This window comes from Hyperolius riggenbachi, chromosome 2 (assembly GCF_040937935.1).
Source record: "Hyperolius riggenbachi isolate aHypRig1 chromosome 2, aHypRig1.pri, whole genome shotgun sequence".
Taxonomy (NCBI): Eukaryota; Metazoa; Chordata; class Amphibia; order Anura; family Hyperoliidae; genus Hyperolius; species Hyperolius riggenbachi.
Genome location: NC_090647.1, coordinates 240932716 through 240955235, shown reverse-complemented (window position 1 = coordinate 240955235; position 22520 = coordinate 240932716). Strand labels below are relative to the sequence as shown.

At 44.1% G+C, this 22520-nt stretch overlaps 1 protein-coding gene across 34 annotated transcripts in view; it reads left to right on the top strand.

Moving 5' to 3' along the window:
- ABI3BP (ABI family member 3 binding protein) overlaps positions 1 to 22520 on the top strand; it is a 500595-nt gene that overhangs the window by 209855 nt on the left and 268220 nt on the right. For all 34 annotated transcript variants that reach the window (XM_068268431.1, XM_068268429.1, XM_068268426.1 and 31 more), the window contains exon 7: positions 495 to 546. In XM_068268431.1, the coding sequence (XP_068124532.1) occupies positions 495 to 546 (52 nt within the window). The remainder of the gene's footprint in view (positions 1 to 494; positions 547 to 22520) is intronic.

The window sequence follows — 22520 nt, the reverse complement described above, 5'->3', positions numbered from 1 at the left end:
TAGGAAACCTTGATTCGAACAACACTAGTGATATTATAAACGTGTTGGATGTTGCTGAATTGGGATCCAGCTACAGAATCTGCCTTCCTAAAACGGAATGTGTTTGCAATAATTCAGATTGGAGTGAGCATGTGATGTCTCCCACAATGCATCATTACTGAATATGCAAATCACCCTTTGTTGTCCATGTAAGCTAACCACAACTCCTGTCAGCTTGTTAATTGTACAGAGACACAATAATCCAACAAGGCAAACTTTTGTTTTGCATACATTTTACTAAGGGAGCTTTTTGGTCCTTTGTAGGCCCTTACACACTCCTAGGACTTCTGGTTCACCATGAGCTTGATAGGTAACCTGTAGAATCTGATGACTCAAAAAATATTGTAATCGAATATAGCTGTGTGTTTTTCAGTAGTTAGCTTGATTAACTTGATATAATTACCTATGTGCACTCAATACTGATTCTTAAAGTGCTGTTTTTTTTTTTATATTAGTATGCCTCCGAAGACACGAAAGCTCTCGTTCCAGTGATTGTGGTTAAACAAGGTAATGTGTGCAGAACTGTTCTAACCTACACCTATATGGAAAGTACAGACATAAATACAATGCAAACCATAAGCACAAATCAGTAAAATGAGGAATGCACAAACGGAAGCAAAACTGTTTCCTGGCTTTACAGAACCATTAAAAAGAAAGTGTTTAGCAAACAGAACACACATGTTTGATCCAACTGGAAGATTTTAAATACTATAAACAAGTGTCCTAACTCTTTAAACCTGAATTTGAGACAGAGAGCTGAAGGCACAACTGGAAGGCATAACATATGTTACGGCCAAAACCAGAAATCGGCCAATTCTAGAATTGGCCGGCCGATTTGACGTCGGCCAAAGTCCAAAATGCTGGGAATTTCTGACATTGGCCGGCCAGTTCTAGAAACGGCCAAAGTCAGTCGGCCAAAGTCCAAAACGCACAAATCCCAGAACATCGCGGGGGTCCGGTCACCATGAATGGCACTCGGAACTTCCTCTCTGCTCTGAAAGATGCACAACAGCATAATAACCTTCACAGGAAAAAAAACGGAAGCAGACAAATTTGTTATCATTCTGCGCTTTAAAATTAGCTGCTCTTCCGTGACAGTCGAGTGACACAGGGGAGAGATCAAATTACAGTGGTGATTAGTCATGGCTGGGTGCGCTTCTCTGGGCGCTTTGCATGGCTGGGGGCTTTTCTGGGTGCTTTGCATGGCTGGGGAGGAAGGGCTGCGCACTTTGCATGGCTGGGGGGGCTTCACTGGGCACTTTGCATTGCTGGGGGTGCTTGCATGGCTGGGGGGGGAGGGCTGCGCACTTTGCATGACTGGGGTGCTTCACTAGGTGCTTTGCATGGCTGGGGGGGTGGCTTCGCTGGGTGCTTTGCATGGCTGGGGGGGAGGGGGGTGCGCACTTTGCATGGCTGGGGTGCTTCACTAGGTGATTTTCATGGCTGGGGGGCTTCACTGGGAACTTTGCATTGCTGGGGGTGCTTGCATGGCTGGGGGGGGGGGGAGAGCTGCGCACTTTGCATCGCTGGGGGGGGCTTCACTGGGCACTTGCATTGCTGGGGGGTATTTTGCATGGCTGGGGAGGGCGCTTTTTTGTGTGCTTTGATTGGCTGGGGGGACGCCTTTAGTGTGTGCTTTGCATGGCCGGGAGAGTTGCCTGCACTACTCACAGACCTCAGATCAGGGCGACCGAAGAGGCGGGGAGAAGCGGAGAGAGGCAGAGCAGCGCGCACGCTACCCGCCCGGACCTGTACACTTCACATGCGGAAGTGCCAAATGACAGGCGCTTCCGCACTGAAGTGTTCACGTCCTGCGGGTGACTTGTGCGCTTTGCCTCTCTCCGCCTCTCCGGTCTGGTCGTCCTGATCTGAGGTTTGATTAGTGCAGGCAGCGGGGGGGAGGGGGGGGAGAACCGAGGGAGCAGGACTTCGGGACTTGGCCGGCCACATACAGCCACAACGAGTTCTGGCCGGCCAAAGTCCGAAATAAGGGTACATTTTGCACATTGGCCGCATCAGCCGGCCACTTCTCGTTTTGACCGGCCAGAACCCGAAGTGGCCAGACTTCGGGTTCTGGCCGTAACATATATATAAAATGTCTTACCTGCCAAAAAGATTTGTAACACTGCTTGCAACACACGATTCAGATAGTGCTGTTACACATAATGAAAATAGTGATTTCACTTTCCTCCAAAGTGATTATGCAATACTATTAGGTCATCAAAGCTAGGTAAGCTGGTTAACTAAAAATAGATGTGCATCACCTTGTTAGAGAGTGATATTGGGGTGTATTCAGTAATCTACTTTTAACAAAATTACATGCGTAAAGTCTTACACCGTGATGGGAAGAGCAAAATGCAATACATTACATGAAATGCAATCTGCTCTACTCATCCTGCTGTAAGACTTTACGCACATCATTCTGCTTAATACAGTTAACCGTACACACACCCCTATTGTGTTTTCCACTCACACATCTTGGTCCCTATGCATGCAGTTCACAAACACGCCAGTGATAAGCTCTGGCGACTGGCGAGTTCTTGAATTAAACTTAAAGTAAACCTGTAATAAAAAAAGTGCTCCTGAGGGGTAATTACCTCAGGAAGGGAAGCCTCTGGATCCTAAAGAGGCTTCCCGCATTCTCCTATTCAGGCCTGTTCCTGCACTGTGACCCTGAAACCCTTCAAAATCATAACAAGCCTGTGATGCACCTCGCAAAGGAGCACTAGCAGCTTACCGCCTGGGCTCCCGTGGGAATAGCCCATCTTTATTCTTCTGTTTTTCATTTGTCACTTCATTTCTCTTTTACTTCTTTCTTCTCCTTCAATTCCTATTTTACTTCTTTCTTCTCCTTTAATTTCTTTAAAGATTGCAGCCAGGGTCCTCTGGTCATCGGTCCTGCTGATCGCCCTATTTTCATCACCTCCCAGCATTTGTCGCTGCCCACGGAACAGGCCATGACCACTGCTGCTGCCACCATCCTCTTCTTACTGGGAGCTCCAGCAGAAGCATTTCTGATTGTACCACTGGGGTTCCCCATTCATCTACTAATTGGCCATATGAGAATCAGCATTCTCATTGGAACAAAGAGAATAATCAGGCCACTTGGTGGACTAATGGGGAGCCACATAAGCAGTAGCTGTGGCCACGGCGGGTCCCGCGGACATTGACGAATGTCGGGTAAGTGCTAAGAGCCAGGTGGCTATTGAGACGGGTGTGTGTGCATCCCCAGGAGGGGGGGGGGGGAAGCAAGGCTACAGTGCTGTGGTGCTGAAGAACAGCTTCATAGCACAAATGCCTCGCTCCAGAGCATTAAGAGTTATTCTCTTAACTCTCCAACATCGCTCAGGTAAAACTGGCTATAGAATTTGCCAGTGAATGCTGAGCGATGTGAGGTGATAAGAAGCTTGCACGTTTTAAGCTCATCACCTCAAATCCTTATCTCTACTTCTGTCTAGAGTTGTCTCGAACCTCTGATTTTAGGTTCGCGAACCTCGAACGCGAACTTCCACAAAAGTTCGACTTTGCACGAACTTCGCGAACCGCCATAGACTTCAATGGGCAGGCAAACTTTCAAAACTACAAACACTAATTCTGGCCAGTAAAGTGATGGAACAGATGTTTCAAGGGGTCTAACACCTGGAGGGGGGCATGCCAAAGTGGGATACACGGCAAAAGTCCCGGGGAAAAATCCGTATTTGACGCACAGCAGGGTTTAAGGGCAGAAATCACATTGCATTGCTAAATTGGAGGCCTAAAGTGCTTTAAAACATCTTGCATGTGTACACATCAATCAGGTAGTGTAATTAGTGTACTGCTTCACACTGACAGACTAAACTCACTGTGTAACGCACCGCAAACAGCTGTTTGTGTAGTGACAACCGTGCTGGACTGGTGCGCTCATGGCGAGAGTGCAGGCGATGGCGATTTTCAAGCCCATATGGTCGGGCTGAGGTAGCTGAATGACATCACAACAGTGACTGAGTGTCCAGCTGATCGAATTTGGTCTGTCCACAATGAAGCAATGACCTTATTATCTTCTTGGGTCAGGGGTTTATCCGGTCTTTGCTTTATTGTGCTACGCAAGCCCCTTCACCGCGGCAAGGTAACGATCACGAAGGGGAATTGACACATGTACATGCCTTTTGTTTAGTTGTTGAAGCCGCAGTGCAGCCAGAAAAATTAGGCAGGCATGTACACGCACAAGAAAAATTATTATAGCGGCCACTGCTAGCAGCGGCCTTAAATTTAGGAATCCACCTGGAGTCCTAGACCCTGTTGGTGGTGGCGGAGAAGGCAGTCAAGTGGCCTGCAGGCAGAGATGCTGTGTGGGGACCGACTTAGTCTTGAGGCAGGCAGTCACACGGCGTGCAGGCAGAGATGCTATGTGTGCGGATTGACTTAGTCTTCGGGCAGGCCTGACTGTGCTTTGCAGACCAGGCATCCGTGGTCAGATGGACCCTTGACCCAATGCTGTGTGCCAGAGATGACACCACTTGCCTTTCAACATCACGGTACAGTTTGGGTATCGCCTTTTTTTGAGAAATAATTGCGGCCTTGTATCTTCCACTGCGATGTGTCGATTTGCTTTTGTGTGCTGCTTTTCATCAGGTGGTCATCCCATTGCAGTTTTTGCTTTTTCATCATGTGCCTTCGTAAGGTAGCTGTCCATACGCGGGTCTTGGTCTTTCCACTGCTCAATTTTTGGTGGCAGAGAGTACAGATGGCATTGCTCTCATCTGAGGCAGACACACAAAAAAATGTCCACACCACTGAGCCCTGGGATGATGGCACTTTGGTGATGGCTGCCGACGGAGTGTTAAGTGGGGTGCCAGAATCAGAGCAGGAGGAGGAAGATATGTCACGCTTCCGTGCGGAAGCTGAGGAAGATGAGGTGTTCTGTGTTAAATCTGGTCAGTGTAGAAAAGAGAAAGAAGAGAAAAAACCCGCAGGGTACCAGGAGCCCTTATGGTGTATTATCCTCAAATAAGGAAGTTAAGATTAAGAATAAATATACTCACAAGTATAGGTTGCTTTAAGGCAACCACTTGTATGGGCGTGTAAGGAAGTCCCGTCCCCACTCGGTCTTTATGATCGCTGGTCGCTGCTCCTTAGAAAAAGGCTTTGCTTCTCGTAGGTCACGAAGAACCCCACGAGTGGGGTAATACAAGATCGTTTTCCGACAGGAATAGGAGGCGCCCGTGTGATGCATTAGGTGTTCTCTTCATACAAAGAGACTCCACTCGATAAAAGGTTACGACGGTTTATTTTAGCACAATAGACAACGCGTTTCGCGGTCCAAGCCGCTTCCTCAGGTCAATAACAGGTGCTTTTTAAAAACAAATAAATGAAATCACTAAAAGTATATAAAACATGAAACATAAATACAGACATACAATAAAAATATGATATATAGAAGTTACAGCCACGAATCATTAGGATCTATAGGGACCGGCCCTTAGTCGTGGCAGTTGTGCCGTAAAAACCAAAAAAACACATGATAATAATGACAAGAAGGTACTTCCAATAATTGGCATAAATTACTATAACAGGTGTGATGGATCTAGGTAAAAGGAATAAGGTGTATATGTGAGTGGGATCCATATCTATAATGGGATGGGTGTGTAACTGATGTACTCCGTAGTACGGTATACTACAAGGCGGAGGATGCCAGGGGGGGGGGGAGGAGGTAGTTATGGGGTGGACTGTTACTGTAGGCCGAGGCCTGGGGGGAGAGAAGGGGGAGTCTAAGTGCCAGTTATAGGCTATCAGTTCCTAGTATCGGAGAGGATCCAATTACGGAGGGCCTATATATCAATTATGGGTATAGGGATAAGATCCTGGTATAGGCAGGGTCCAGCTGGAGGTGTCCTACGAGTACTAGTGGGTGTGTGGGACCCCCAGGAGTAATGGGAACCTGATAAAAATATGAAGGACCCGGAGGGGGTATATGGTGAATATGGAGGTCGCTAGAACCCAAGCTAAAATATCGTCTGCTAGTGGGTTCTCTGTGTGAGGATATCTGGGGTAGTATCGTGGTATCAGAAAGAGTAATAAAGGTTGTAGGGGCCAGAAGGGGACCCTGTGTACGTACACGGAGGGTCTCTTATTTTAGCACAATAGACAACGCGTTTCGCGGTCCAAGCCGCTTCCTCGGGTCAATAACAGGTGCTTTTTAAAAACAAATAAATGAAATCACTAAAAGTATATAAAACATGAAACATAAATACAGACATACAATAAAAATATGATATATAGAAGTTACAGCCACGAACCATTAGGATCTATAGGGACCGGCCCTTAGTCGTGGCAGTTGTGCCGTAAAAACAAACAACACACATGATAATAATGACAAGAAGGTACTTCCAATAATTGGCATAAATTACTATAACAGGTGTGATAGATCTAGGTAAAAGGAATAGGGTGTATATGTGAGTGGGATCCATATCTATAATGGGATGGGTGTGTAACTGATGTACTCCGTAGTACGGTATACTACAAGGCGGAGGATGCCAGGGGGGGGGAGGAGGTAGTTATGGGGTGGACTGTTACTGTAGGCCGAGGCCTGGGGGGAGAGAAGGGGGCGTCTAAGTGCCAGTTATAGGCTATCAGTTCCTAGTATCGGAGAGGATCCAATTACGGAGGGCCTATATATCAATTATGGGTATAGGGATAAGATCCTGGTATAGGCAGGGTCCAGCTGGAGGTGTCCTACGAGTACTAGTGGGTGTGTGGGACCCCCAGGAGTAATGGGAACCTGATAAAAATATGGAGGACCCGGAGGGGGTATATGGTGAATATGGAGGTCGCTAGAACCCAAGCTAAAATATCGTCTGCTAGTGGGTTCTCTGTGTGAGGATATCTGGGGTAGTATCGTGGTATCAGAAAGAGTAATAAAGGTTGTAGGGGCCAGAAGGGGACCCTGTGTACGTACACGGAGGGTCTCTTACCTTCAGATGGGGTCCGGAGAACCAGAGCGCCAAGCCGAGGGCTCTGCTGAGAGAGATTTAAATAATGTATATTGCGGAAGTGAAATTGGCCAGGCAAGGGGGCGTGGGTGGAGTGGGGACCTATCGGACAGGGTAGGGGGCGGGGTCTGGGTCCGTACCTCAAGTCGATTGGTGTGACGGCTAAAGGACGGAGCGCAGTGCGTGTCGAGCCTTGCATTCAACGCGAGTGTACGGGGCTAAAAGGTATGTGGCTCTACGTCGGGGCTGGGGGCAGGGCGCATGCGCTGAGATCCTAGGCCGCCATGTTGGTCTATGGCAGGCCTGGCAAGTGACGAGGGGGGCAATGGGATACCAGGGGAAGGAGATTTTAATTCCAAAGCAGTGTGGGACACCAAAGGGTATATAACCAATTATATAGCTCCACGTACTAAGGGATAACATGAGCCGGGGACCCATGGGGTGAGAGAGGAATGGTTAATTAAAAATTAGCATGAAAGCTTTAACACCGATAACCAATAGTATGAAAGTTTTAACAAGGGTAGCAGCTGTTTTAAAATTGCATATATTCCATATGTATTAAAGATATTATGGAATTTAGAGACTAGTCTACACATATACAGACAGATACATAGTCCACAGGACAGAATAACAAATATTGTTCCAAGCTAGTTCCGAGAACTGCACGGTCAGTCAGATCTGCTGAACTACTGCCATCTCATGGACAGCTATGGAACTGTATTAAAAACTAGTATTACATCTCGTGATTATTTAGTTTGAATGGAATTAGCATGAACCGTTAGTACAGAGACTATAATCTTGCGACTACATGTATTCCACATATTGGAGACCTTATTGAGTCTTGGAAGCACATGTACAAAACATATATATATATATATATATATATAACAGATTTTTGTTGTGGTGCTAATTCTCAAATCATGTGTCTGGCAGGAGCATGGAAGTAGTTGTGTTCCTAACATCCTAGGCTCTTGTTCCTCATTTTATTCCATCTGGCGGTAAAGGAGGAAAAACTTTGTGGTGTATGTATGGTACAAATGTTGTAAGGGGACTTGGAATATGTTACAGCAAAGGGGGCGGGGGAGACGGGTGAGAGGGGGGGGAAGGGGGAAGAGAGGCAGATAGGGGAGGAGGGGGAAGGGGAACGGGGAGTAGGGGGGGGAAGAGGGTATTTGGAGGTGGAGGAAGAGCCCGTTGTGAGAATTATGTTATAGGTTGTGCTCGAGGCAGATATTCAGCCCCTCTGGATGCAGCGTCCTGCGTTTGAAGACCCAGTACATCTCTCGTGCTTTGAGTCTTTCTTTCCTGTTTGGAACATCTGGGGGAATGTGCTCAATCGGACAAACTTGTATTCTTTTGTGATCTTGATTGTGTGTTTCCTTACAGTGTCTTGATAATCCGTGTTTGATGAATCCCTTATTGATGTTTTGCCGATGTTGTCCCCATCTTTCTTTGAGTTGTTGTGTGGTTCGCCCTACGTATTGCAGGCCACATTCGCATGTGAGTAGGTAGATGATATGGTCTGATGAGCAGTCCATTCTGTGTGTGATGTTATAGGTATCGCCTGTGACTGTGGACTCAAAAGTCTTCTGATGGTTATGTATCATCTGGCAGCATAGGCACCTTTTTTGTTTACATTTCAGGACTCCTGGATTCTCTTGTTCTTTAAAGGGCTCTTTTCGTTTGGTGTTTTTCAGTTTGCTAGGGGCCAATTCATTTTTCAGGGTTTTTACCCTTCTAAAAATGCAGTGAGGTTGCTCATCTATTTCTTTCTTTAGATATGGATCGTCTTTTAGTAAGGGCCAATGTTTATTTAGGATCTTTCTCACAGATGTGTGATTGTTGGCAAACTTCGTAATGCAGTTGGTTTGATTCTGGATCCTTTTATTATCTGTCGGTTTTTCCTTTTCCGCTAGGAGTGATGATCTCTCTGCATTTCTCGCTCTCTTCCTGGCAGCTGTGATTAGTCTTGCCGGAAAGTTTTTTTCTTTGAATTTGTTTGTGAGCACTTTCGCCTGTGTATCAAAGGATTTTAAGTCAGTACAATTCGTGCGGATCCTTAGGAATTGCCCAAACGGAATATTATTTTTCCACGGCTTATGGTGATTGCTCTTGTAATTGATGTATGCGTTCGAGTATACAGTTTTGAAGTGGTTCATGGATTTTATTTGATCATTTTCTGTGAATAGGGTTACATCTAGATATGCGATCTTTTTCTCGTCATAACTTGAGGTAAAAGAGATTCCCCAATCATTATTATTCAGGTAGTTGATAAACCTGTTGATTGATGCTGTGTCACCTTTCCAAATCAGGATCAGATCATCTATATATCTTCTATAATATACGATATTGGGTGTGAAAGAGTTTTCTTGCTCAATTAGTAGGAGTTCCAGGAGGCCCATTGTCAAATTTGCGTAGCTCGGAGCCATGCTCGAACCCATAGCTGTTCCCCGTTTCTGTATATATATGGTGTCCATGAATGTGAAATAATTGTGAGTTAGTATGAACTTAATGCCTTCAATGAGGAAGACTTTTTGTTTCCATGGGATTTTTTCGTTCATCGTCAGGAAATACCATACTGCTTTTAGGCCGATTTTATGGTGTATGTTGGAGTAAAGGGCAGACACGTCCAGAGTTAGCCACTTATAGTCGGTTGCCCAGGGTATCTCTGTCAGTTCTCTTAGTAGTTGCGTGGAATCTTTTAGGAAAGAGGGCAGTTCTCTTACCATTTGTTGTAGGTGGTGATCTATTAATTCTGACAGATGTGATGATAGAGAGTTTATGCCAGCTATAATTGGCCTGCCTGGTGGGTTGATGATAGATTTATGGAGTTTTGGTAGGTGATAGAAATGAGCTACTGTTGGATCCTGTATAAGTATAAAGTCTTTTTCTGATTTGTTGACGATTCCTTCTTCGAGTGCATCCATCACTAGGTTTTTCAGTTCCTTCTTGTAGTTCTCAGTGGGATCTTGATCTAGGATACCGTAGTATTCACTGTCCTCAAGGATCCTCTCTGCTTCTGTGATATAATCCACTTTATTCATCACTACGATTCCTCCCCCCTTATCCACTGGTTTCACGATAATTGTGGTGTTGTTCTTTAGGTTTTTGATCGCTTGTTGCTCTTGCCTAGTCAAATTAGATATGGGGCTTTTTTCATCTAGTTTTCTGAAGTCTTCTAAGACCTGATTATAGAAGCCCTCTATATGGGGTCCTCTAAACATGGTTGGGTAAAAGTTTGATTTGTTTTTGAGTTGGGTATGTATGTATTTTTCCATTTTTAGTTCTTCTGGGTTATAGACGAAGTTCGGTGTATCGTCATTGTTTAGGATTATCGGTAATTCTCCATTGGTATTATAGTCCTTAGGTTTTTGACCCTTAGATTTTTTTAGGGCGAAATATCTTTTTAAGGTCAGTTTACGAGTAAATTGATTCAAATCTATAAAAAGGTCATATAAGTTTGATTGTTTGGTCGGGCAAAAAGGAGAGGCCTCTGCCCAGGACGGCTTTCTCGGCTCTATTCAATATGTGAGAAGATAAATTGAAGATAGATTTAGTATCAGTGGATTCTTCATTGTTAGTCATCATTCTTTGTTTAACTTTTCTTCCTCCTCTTTTCCCCCTCTTTCTCGGCTTTCCGTATTTTCTCCCGGTGGTTTCCGTGGTGAGGAGTTTATCGGGGGTGCTAGATGGGTTATGGGGTAGGGTATTATTGGTCTCAACGGTGTAGTCCCCCCCAATATGGTGGGTAACTCTAAAAAAGAGGATGATGAATTTATTGTAGTACCTTCTGTAGAGTTGTAGTCGGAGCTGTGGTTCAGGGGTTCTTGTGTTGGCGTAAAAAATTCCGTTATGTGTCTGATCTCTTTGATCTGATGTGTTTTCGCTTTTCTATTCACTTTTGTTGGTTGGGGTATTCTGGATTTCGGAGTTGTTTTAGTACCTGGTTTTTGTGTTATTTCAGTATTTTTCTGTGATTGTGGTATCCTTCCCTCTGATGTAAGAGGTTCCTCTTGTGTGTTGTAGATACTCAGATCTAGGAGGTCGTCAGGTGAGACAGATAGCTCATCGTCAAGTTTTCTTTCTTTGCTATTGTGATCGGTTAGAGGTGTGCTGAATATATCGTCTTCTTCCGATGGTCTACATCTCTTTTTTGGGGTCTGTGTTTGTCTTTCAGTTCTGACTTCTTTGGAGTTTTTCTGCGTCCTTTGGTGTTCTACGTTTAGGATTCGGTTAATGGGGTCTTTCGCTGATTGTCTGTTACTTGGTTCGGTTTGTTTGCCTTTTTCCTCATATCTGCCGTTATCTCTCTCTTTTTCGGGATATGTGGGTCTTGGGTCATGTTTTTTGTAGGAGTATCTTCTCCCTGGTTTGTTTCTTTGATATCTGGGTATCTGCCCTGTTGATGGTTGCATTCTGTGTCCTTCTATGTCGGTTGGGGTTTCGTCGGTTGGGTTAGTGATGGGTTTTGGTTTTCTTTTGTTGTATATTCTCTGTCTGTTTTGAATGTATAGGTGTCTATCCCTGTTAAGTTTCCCTAGTTTGTTCTCAGATATGTCTAGCTCAAATTTAGTAATTTTATTGTGTAATATGTGTGAAAAAGATTTATATTCGTTGGTTGTATTGTATTGAGATAGTTCAGTTTTTATGGCGGCTATCTGTGGTTGTAGTTCTGCTATGATAGAGTTACGTTTCCTTATAATACGCTCCATTTTACCTCTAGAGCACGATTCTAGGTATTCATACCATTCTTTGGAGAAAATTTCATCATTGGGGAAAGGGGATTCTGTGAGATCTCTCAAACCATTTGGGGAGATCTCTTCTTCTATATATGCCGATTGCATTTCTGTATCCGCTATATTAAAAAATTCAGTTTTTAAGAGTCTTTCTAGGGCAAAGAAGACCGGGCTTAGATCAGGGATTGTATGAATGTCACTACTTGCTGTTTCTGCGTCTTCTCCCCATTTGTCTTCTTGTGGTTTAAAGTTGGTTCTTTTAAATTGTTGGAAGAGTCTCGCTCGCAGAACCGTGCGATCCTCCATTAGGTCCATCTTGTATTTCTCAGATTGTGGTCTCAACTGGTGTTTTCTGCGGTGACGATGAAATCCTCTGGGGATGTCGCCGTGAATCGATCTGGTCAGTGTAGAAAAGAGAAAGAAGAGAAAAAACCTGCAGGGTACCAGGAGCTCTTATGGTGTATTATCCTCAAATAAGGAAGTTAAGATTAAGAATAAATATACTCACAAGTATAGGTTGCTTTAAGGCAACCACTTGTACGGGCGTGTAGGGAAGTCCCGTCCCCACTCGGTCTTTATGATCGCTGGTCGCTGCTCCTTAGAAAAAGGCTTCGCTTCTCGTAGGTCACGAAGAACCCCACGAGTGGGGTAATACAAGATTGTTTTCCGACAGGAATAGGAGGCGCCCGTGTTGTGCATTAGGTGTTCTCTTCATACAAAGAGACTCCACTCGATAAAAGGTTACGACGGTTTATTTTAGCACAATAGACAACGCGTTTCGCGGTCCAAGCCGCTTCCTCAGGTCAATAACAGGTGCTTTTTAAAAACAAATAAATGAAATCACTAAAAGTATATAAAACATGAAACATAAATACAGATATACAATAAAAATATGATATATAGAAGTTACAGCCACGAACCATTAGGATCTATAGGGACCGGCCCTTAGTCGTGGCAGTTGTGCCGTAAAAACAAACAACACACATGATAATAATGACAAGAAGGTACTTCCAATAATTGGCATAAATTACTATAACAGGTGTGATGGATCTAGGTAAAAGGAATAGGGTGTATATGTGAGTGGGATCCATATCTATAATGGGATGGGTGTGTAACTGATGTACTCCGTAGTACGGTATACTACAAGGCGGAGGATGCCAGGGGGGGGGGGGGAGGAGGTAGATATGGGGTGGACTGTTACTGTAGGCCGAGGCCTGGGGGAGAGAAGGGTGAGTCTAAGTGCCAGTTATAGGCTATCAGTTCCTAGTATCGGAGAGGATCCAATTACGGAGGGCCTATATATCAATTATGGGTATAGGGATAAGATCCTGGTATAGGCAGGGTCCAGCTGGAGGTGTCCTACGAGTACTAGTGGGTGTGTGGGACCCCCAGGAGTAATGGGAACCTGATAAAAATATGGAGGACCCGGAGGGGGTATATGGTGAATATGGAGGTCGCTATAACCCACGCTAAAATATCGTCTGCTAGTGGGTTCTCTGTGTGAGGATATCTGGGGTAGTATCGTGGTATCAGAAAGAGTAATAAAGGTTGTAGGGGCCAGAAGGGGACCCTGTGTACGTACACGGAGGGTCTCTTACCTTCAGATGGGGTCTGGAGAACCAGAGCGCCAAGCCGAGGGCTCTGCTGAGAGAGATTTAAATAATGTATATTGCGGAAGTGAAATTGGCCAGGCAAGGGGGCGTGGGTGGAGTGGGGACCTATCGGACAGGGTAGGGGGCGGAGTCTGGGTCCGTACCTCAAGCCGATTGGTGTGACGGCTAGAGGACGGAGCGCAGTGCGTGTCGAGCCTCGCATTCAACGCGAGTGTACGGGGCTAAAGGGTATGTGGCTCTACGTCGGGGCAGGGGGCAGGGCGCATGCACTGAGATCCTAGGCCGCCATGTTGGTCTATGGCAGGCCTGGCAAGTGACGAGGGGGGCAATGGGATACCAGGGGAAGGAGATTTTAATTCCAAAGCAGTGTGGGACACCAAAGGGTATATAACCAATTATATAGCTCCACGTACTAAGGGATAACATGAGCCGGGGACCCATGGGGTGAGAGAGGAATGGTTAATTAAAAATTAGCATGAAAGCTTTAACACCGATAACCAATAGTATGAAAGTTTTAACAAGGGTAGCAGCTGTTTTAAAATTGCATATATTCCATATGTATTAAAGATATTATGGAATTTACAGACGAGTCTACACATATACAGACAGATACATAGTCCACAGGACAGAATAACAAATATTGTTCCAAGCTAGTTCCGAGAACTGCACGGTCAGTCAGATCTACTGAACTACTGCCATCTCATGGACAGCTAGGGAACTGTATTAAAAACTAGTATTACATCTCGTGATTATTTAGTTTGAATGGAATTAGCATGAACCATTAGTACAGAGACTATAATCTTGCGACTACATGTATTCCACATATTGGAGACCTTATTGAGTCTTGGAAGCACATGTACAAAACATATATATATATAACAGATTTTTGTTGTGGTGCTAATTCTCAAATCATGTGTCTGGCAGGAGCATGGAAGTAGTTGTGTTCCTAACATCCTAGGCTCTTGTTCCTCATTTTATTCCATCTGGCGGTAAAGGAGGAAAAACTTTGTGGTGTATGTATGGTACAAATGTTGTAAGGGGACTTGGAATATGTTACAGCAAAGGGGGCGGGGGAGGAGGGTGAGAGGGGGGGGGGAAGGGGGAAGAGAGGCAGATAAGGGAGGAGGGGGAAGGGGAACGGGGAGTAGGGGGGGGGGGGAAGAGGGTATTTGGAGGTGGAGGAAGAGCCCGTTGTGAGAATTATGTTATAGGTTGTGCTCGAGGCAGATATTCAGCCCCTCTGGATGCAGCGTCCTGAGTTTGAAGACCCAGTACATCTCTCGTGCTTTGAGTCTTTCTTTCCTGTTTGGAACATCTGGGGGTATGTGCTCAATCGGACAAACTTGTATTCTTTTGTGATCTTGATTGTGTGTTTCCTTACAGTGTCTTGATAATCCGTGTTTGATGAATCCCTTATTGATGTTTTGCCGATGTTCTCCCCATCTTTCTTTGAGTTGTTGTGTGGTTCGCCCTACGTATTGCAGGCCACATTCGCATGTGAGTAGGTAGATGATATGGTCTGATGAGCAGTCCATTCTGTGTGTGATGTTATAGGTATCGCCTGTGACTGTGGACTCAAAAGTCTTCTGATGGTTATGTATCATCTGGCAGCATAGGCACCTTTTTTGTTTACATTTCAGGACTCCTGGATTCTCTTGTTCTTTAAAGGGCTCTTTTCGTTTGGTGTTTTTCAGTTTGCTAGGGGCCAATTCATTTTTCAGGGTTTTTGCCCTTCTAAAAATGCAGTGAGGTTGCTCATCTATTTCTTTCTTTAGATATGGATCGTCTTTTAGTAAGGGCCAATGTTTATTTAGGATCTTTCTCACAGATGTGTGATTGTTGGCAAACTTCGTAATGCAGTTGGTTTGATTCTGGATCCTTTTATTATCTGTCGGTTTTTCCTTTTCCGCTAGGAGTGATGATCTCTCTGCATTTCTCGCTCTCTTCCTGGCAGCTGTGATTAGTCTTGCCGGAAAGTTTTTTTCTTTGAATTTGTTTGTGAGCACTTTCGCCTGTGTATCAAAGGATTTTAAGTCAGTACAATTCTTGCGGATCCTTAGGAATTGCCGAAACGGAATATTATTTTTCCACGGCTTATGGTGATTGCTCTTGTAATTGATGTATGCGTTCGAGTCTACAGTTTTGAAGTGGTTCATCAATTTTATTTGATCATTTTCTGTGAATACAGACCCCAAAAAAGAGATGTAGACCATCGGAAGAAGACGATATATTCAGCACACCTCTAACCGATCACAATAGCAAAGAAAGAAAACTTGATGATGAGCTATCTGTCTCACCTGACGACCTCCTAGATCTGAGTATCTACAACACACAAGAGGAACCTCTTACATCAGAGGGAAGGATACCACAATCACAGAAAAATACTGAAATAACACAAAAACCAGGTACTAAAACAACTCCGAAATCCAGAATACCCCAACCAACAAAAGTGAATAGAAAAGCGAAAACACATCAGATCAAAGAGATCAGACACATAACGGAATTTTTTACGCCAACACAAGAACCCCTGAACCACAGCTCCGACTACAACTCTACAGAAGGTACTACAATAAATTCATCATCCTCTTTTTTAGAGTTACCCACCATATTGGGGGGGACTACACCGTTGAGACCAATAATACCCTACCCCATAACCCATCTAGCACCCCCGATAAACTCCTCACCACGGAAACCACCGGGAGAAAATACGGAAAGCCAAGAAAGAGGGGGAAAAGAGGAGGAAGAAAAGTTAAACAAAGAATGATGACTAACAATGAAGAATCCACTGATACTAAATCTATCTTCAATTTATCTTCTCACATATTGAATAGAGCCGAGAAAGCCATCCTGGGCAGAGGCCTCTCCTTTTGCCCGACCAAACAAGCAAACTTATATGACCTTTTTATAGATTTGAATCAATTTACTTGTAAACTGACCTTAAATAGATATTTCGCCCTAAAAAAATCTAAGGGTCAAAAACCTAAGGACTATAATACCAATGGAGAATTACCGATAATCCTAAACAATGACGATACACCGAACTTCGTCTATAACCCAGAAGAACTAAAAATGGAAAAATACATACATACCCAACTCAAAAACAAATCAAACTTTTACCCAACCATGTATAGAGGACCCCATATAGAGGGCTTCTATAATCAGGTCTTAGAAGACTTCAGAAAACTAGATGAAAAAAGCCCCATATCTAATTTGACTAGGCAAGAGCAACAAGCGATCAAAAACCTAAAGAACAACACCACAATTATCGTGAAACCAGCGGATAAGGGGGGAGGAATCGTAGTGATGAATAAAGTGGATTATATCACAGAAGCAGAGAGGATCCTTGAGGACAGTGAATACTATGGTATCCTAGATCAAGATCCCACTGAGAACTACAAGAAGGAACTGAAAAACCTAGTGATGGATGCATTCGAAGAAGGAATCGTCAACAAATTAGAAAAAGACTTTATACTTATACAGGATCCAACAGTAGCTCATTTCTATCACCTACCAAAAATCCATAAATCTATCATCAACCCACCAGGCAGGCCAATTATAGCCGGCATAAACTCTCTATCATCACATCTGTCAGAATTAATAGATCACCACCTACAACAAATGGTAAGAGAACTGCCCTCTTTCCTAAAAGATTCCACGCAACTACTAAGAGAACTGACAGAGATACCCTGGGCAACCGACTATAAGTGGCTAACTCTGGACGTGTCTACCCTTTACTCCAACATACACCATAAAATCGGCCTAAAAGCAGTATGGTATTTCCTGACGATGAACGAAAAAATCCCATGGAAACAAAAAGTCTTCCTCATTGAAGGCATTAAGTTCATACTAACTCACAATTATTTCACATTCATGGACACCATATATATACAGAAACGGGGAACAGCTATGGGTTCGAGCATGGCTCCGAGCTACGCAAATTTGACAATGGGCCTCCTGGAACTCCAACTAATTGAGCAAGAAAACTCTTTCACACCCAATATCGTATATTATAGAAGATATATAGATGATCTGATCCTGATTTGGAAAGGCGACACAGCATCAATCAACAAGTTTGTCAACTACCTGAATAATAATGATTGGGGAATCTCTTTTACCTCAAGTTATGACGAGAAAAAGATCGCATATCTAGATGTAACCCTATTCACAGAAAATGATCAAATAAAATCCATGAACCACTTCAAAACTGTAGACTCGAACGCATACATCAATTACAAGAGCAATCACCATAAGCCGTGGAAAAATAATATTTCGTTTGGGCAATTCCTAAGGATCCGCACGAATTGTACTGACTTAAAATCCTTTGATACACAGGCGAAAGTGCTCACAAACAAATTCAAAGAAAAAAACTTTCCGGCAAGACTAATCACAGCTGCCAGGAAGAGAGCGAGAAATGCAGAGAGATCATCACTCCTAGCGGAAAAGGAAAAAACCGACAGATAATAAAAGGATCCAGAATCAAACCAACTGCATTACGAAGTTTGCCAACAATCACACATCTGTGAGAAAGATCCTAAATAAACATTGGCCCTTACTAAAAGACGATCCATATCTAAAGAAAGAAATAGATGAGCAACCTCACTGCATTTTTAGAAGGGCAAAAACCCTGAAAAATGAATTGGCCCCTAGCAAACTGAAAAACACCAAACGAAAAGAGCCCTTTAAAGAACAAGAGAATCCAGGAGTCCTGAAATGTAAACAAAAAAGGTGCCTATGCTGCCAGATGATACATAACCATCAGAAGACTTTTGAGTCCACAGTCACAGGCGATACCTATAACATCACACACAGAATGGACTGCTCATCAGACCATATCATCTACCTACTCACATGCGAATGTGGCCTGCAATACGTAGGGCGAACCACACAACAACTCAAAGAAAGATGGGGACAACATCGGCGAAACATCAATAAGGGATTCATCAAACACGGATTATCAAGACACTGTAAGGAAACACACAATCAAGATCACAAAAGAATACAAGTTTGTCCGATTGAGCACATACTCCCAGATGTTCCAAACAGGAAAGAAAGACTCAAAGCACGAGAGATGTACTGGGTCTTCAAACTCAGGACGCTGCATCCAGAGGGGCTGAATATCTGCCTCGAGCACAACCTATAACATAATTCTCACAACGGGCTCTTCCTCCACCTCCAAATACCCTCTTTCCCCCCCCCCCTACTCCCCGTTCCCCTTCCCCCTCCTCCCTTATCTGCCTCTCTTCCCCCTTCCCCCCCCCCTCTCACCCCCCTCCCCCGCCCCCTTTGCTGTAACATATTCCAAGTCCCCTTACAACATTTGTACCATACATACACCACAAAGTTTTTCCTCCTTTACCGCCAGATGGAATAAAATGAGGAACAAGAGCCTAGGATGTTAGGAACACAACTACTTCCATGCTCCTGCCAGACACATGATTTGAGAATTAGCACCACAACAAAAATCTGTTATATATATATATATGTTTTGTACATGTGCTTCCAAGACTCAATAAGGTCTCCAATATGTGGAATACATGTAGTCGCAAGATTATAGTCTCTGTACTAACGGTTCATGCTAATTCCATTCAAACTAAATAATCACGAGATGTAATACTAGTTTTTAATACAGTTCCCTAGCTGTCCATGAGATGGCAGTAGTTCAGCAGATCTGACTGACCGTGCAGTTCTCGGAACTAGCTTGGAACAATATTTGTTATTCTGTCCTGTGGACTATGTATCTGTCTGTATATGTGTAGACTCGTCTCTAAATTCCATAATATCTTTAATACATATGGAATATATGCAATTTTAAAACAGCTGCTACCCTTGTTAAAACTTTCATACTATTGGTTATTGGTGTTAAAGCTTCCATGCTAATTTTTAATTAACCATTCCTCTCTCACCCCATGGGTCCCCGGCTCATGTTATCCCTTAGTACGTGGAGCTATATAATTGGTTATATACCCTTTGGTGTCCCACACTGCTTTGGAATTAAAATCTCCTTCCCCTGGTATCCCATTGCCCCCCTCGTCACTTGCCAGGCCTGCCATAGACCAACATGGCGGCCTAGGATCTCAGCGCATGCGCCCTGCCCCCAGCCCCGACGTAGAGCCACATACGCTTTAGCCCCGTACACTCGCGTTGAATGCGAGGCTCGACACGCACTGCGCTCCGTCCTCTAGCCGTCACACCAATCGGCTTGAGGTACGGACCCAGACCCCGCCCCCTACCCTGTCCGATAGGTCCCCACTCCACCCACGCCCCCTTGCCTGGCCAATTTCACTTCCGCAATATACATTATTTAAATCTCTCTCAGCAGAGCCCTCGGCTTGGCGCTCTGGTTCTCCGGACCCCATCTGAAGGTAAGAGACCCTCCGTGTACGTACACAGGGTCCCAGGGGCGCCTTTACCTACTGACCACCCAGGCAGCGGCTTGGAGTGGCTTTGATGGGGAAGGCGCAATAAATTACTGTCAGTCCAAGGGGAAATAAAAATTCCTGTCCTGAACGACCGTTGTAAGGGACTGGAGAGAAAAAGATTTCCTTCTGTTTTAAGAAGGCAAATTACACCAAGCGTTGCTTTTTTAGTAGGAGGGCATTTGGTTCCTTTTATCCCCCTATACATTCCTAGTAGCTTGGGTCACCCTGAGCTGCTTGGTTACTCTGCTCTTTTCACAAATAGCCTTCTGCTAAGTCACTAAAGAATCATTCAGAGTTCAGAATTATAGATACTCCCTAAGAAGAAGGTGTCTGGTTTATAGCTGTTCTCTGCCCCTCCACAGAGGTGACAGCGCCCTACCCCCAAATGTTACTGAGTCTGCAGAGCGAGTGAGACAAACAAACAAACAAACAGTAAACTCTGCAGACAGCTGTGTGCTCTGCTAGAATGTCTGCATGTCTAGATGTCAGGAGGATCGCCATGACTAGCTATGGAGAGGTAGGATCATCTTATCCTCTCCCCTACACAGCCCGAACTTCTCCCTGAATTCAACAGGACAGTGTTTGAAGTGTGTAATGGACACAGTGGGGGTTGCAGGTTTTGTCTTTCATTGTGTGTGAGTGAATAGGAGGGCAGCATCTAAAGCTCAAACAATGATAATGGACATGTAAGCAATGTGTGTAATTACATCCATCACTACTTATAATTGAAGATGGCATAATAATGTATTTCCATTAATGCTGTCTGTTTGCCCTCTCTCTAATGCTATGTACCACCTCACGATTTTTCCAACGATTTTCCCGATGTCCATCAATTTTTTTTTTTGAGCGACAAGTAGTCATTTACACGATGTCGTGACATCGCTTAGCATTGTGTGGTGAAAAGTGACCGTCACTGAGGATCAAGTAAAGTACTGAGGTCGCTTGACTTCTCGTTCGCGCCCGTCCTGTAATGTCACGTGACATCTCACATACCCGCTGGCAGGAAGATGAATCGCTGGACGCTTGTCATGAGGGACACCTCGCTGGATCCATCTTCCTGTGTTGTTGCAGTCACTGTGGTGAGTGTGGAGCTTAACTTTGCTTGCCCTCACCCTCTGCTCATGCTCCCTCTCCCACTGTCTCTCTGACCAAACAACTGCTACTTGGGGAACAATGTGCACAATTATGTACACTAGTCTGAGCACTCTTCAGGGGAGCCAGTAGCATTTGGAACTATTATTGTGTATTTATGTAGCACTGACATCTTCAGCACTTTACAGAGTACATAGTCATGTCACTGACTGCTCACTGGAGCTTACAATTTCATCCCTACCATAGTCAAACTGTAATGTCCGACCATATTATTATCATGTATTTATATAGCACTGACATCTTCTGCAGTACTTTATATAGCACTGACATCTTCTGCAGTACTTTACAGAGTACATAGTCATGTCACTGACTGTCCTCAGAGGAGCTCACAATCTAATCCTACTATAGTCATAGTCTAATGTCCTACCATATTATTATTATGTATTTATATAGCACTGACATCTTCTGCAGCACTTTACAGAGAACATAGTCATGTCACGGACTGTCCCCAGAGGAGCTCACAATCTAATCCTACCATAGTCATAGTCTAATGTCCTACCATATTATTATTATGTATTTATATAGCACTAACATCTTCTGCAGCACTGTAGAGAGTACATAGTGATGTCACTGACTGTCCTCAGAGGAGCTCACAATCTAACCCTACCATAGTCATAGTCGAATGTCCTACCATATTATTATTATTTATTTATATAGCACTGACATCTCCTGAAGCACTTTACAGAGTACATAGTCATGTCACTGACTGTCCTCAGAGGAGCTCACGGTCTAATCCCTACCACAGTTATAGTCTAATATTTTCAATATAGGATTGTTTTGGGGTAAACCAGTTGACTTATTAGTATGTTTTTTAGGATGCAGGAAATGTCTGAAGTGTCTGAAGACAGAAACTCCATGCAGATTTTGCCCTGGCCAATGTTCAAGCCTAGGACTCAGCACTAAAATGCAGTAGTGGTACCCACTGAGCCTCTATTCTACTCATAGATATCTGCTCATCCATGTCATCAATTCTGACCCTCCACTACCCTCCCTCCCTCCATTCTACTTCTCTTCTCTTGTATCACTTACACTACAAACACACTGTGCTTATCTCCAGAATGGATTATGAATCAAACTGTTAGGCCCAGTGCACACCAAAACCGCTAGCAGATCCTCAAAACGCTAGCGGTTTTTGAAGCAGATTTCAGAGCGATTCTAGGCATGTTTAGAGACATAAATACTAAATAATAATAATAATAATAATTTTCTAAACATGCCGAGTGTTTTTGTGAAGCAGATTACAAATATTGTTACAGTAAAAGCTGTTACTGAACAGCTTCTGTAACAAATACGCCTGGAAAACCGCTCTGATCTAGTGTTTTTCAGAGCGGTTTGCATTTTTCCTATACTTTACATTGAGGCAGAATCGCTTCTGCAAACCGCAAATGTGCAGCAGGAGGCACGTTTGCGGTTTGCTAAAAACCTCAAACCGCTGGTGTGCACCATCCCATGGAAATACATTAGCCAAGCGTTTTCACAGACAAATGCGGTTGGCGGATCACTGCTAAAACCGCTCGGTGTGCACTGGGCCTTAAACCACCTTACCATATCAGCCCTTCAATGTCATGATATACTCACTCCAGTCCTACCCTA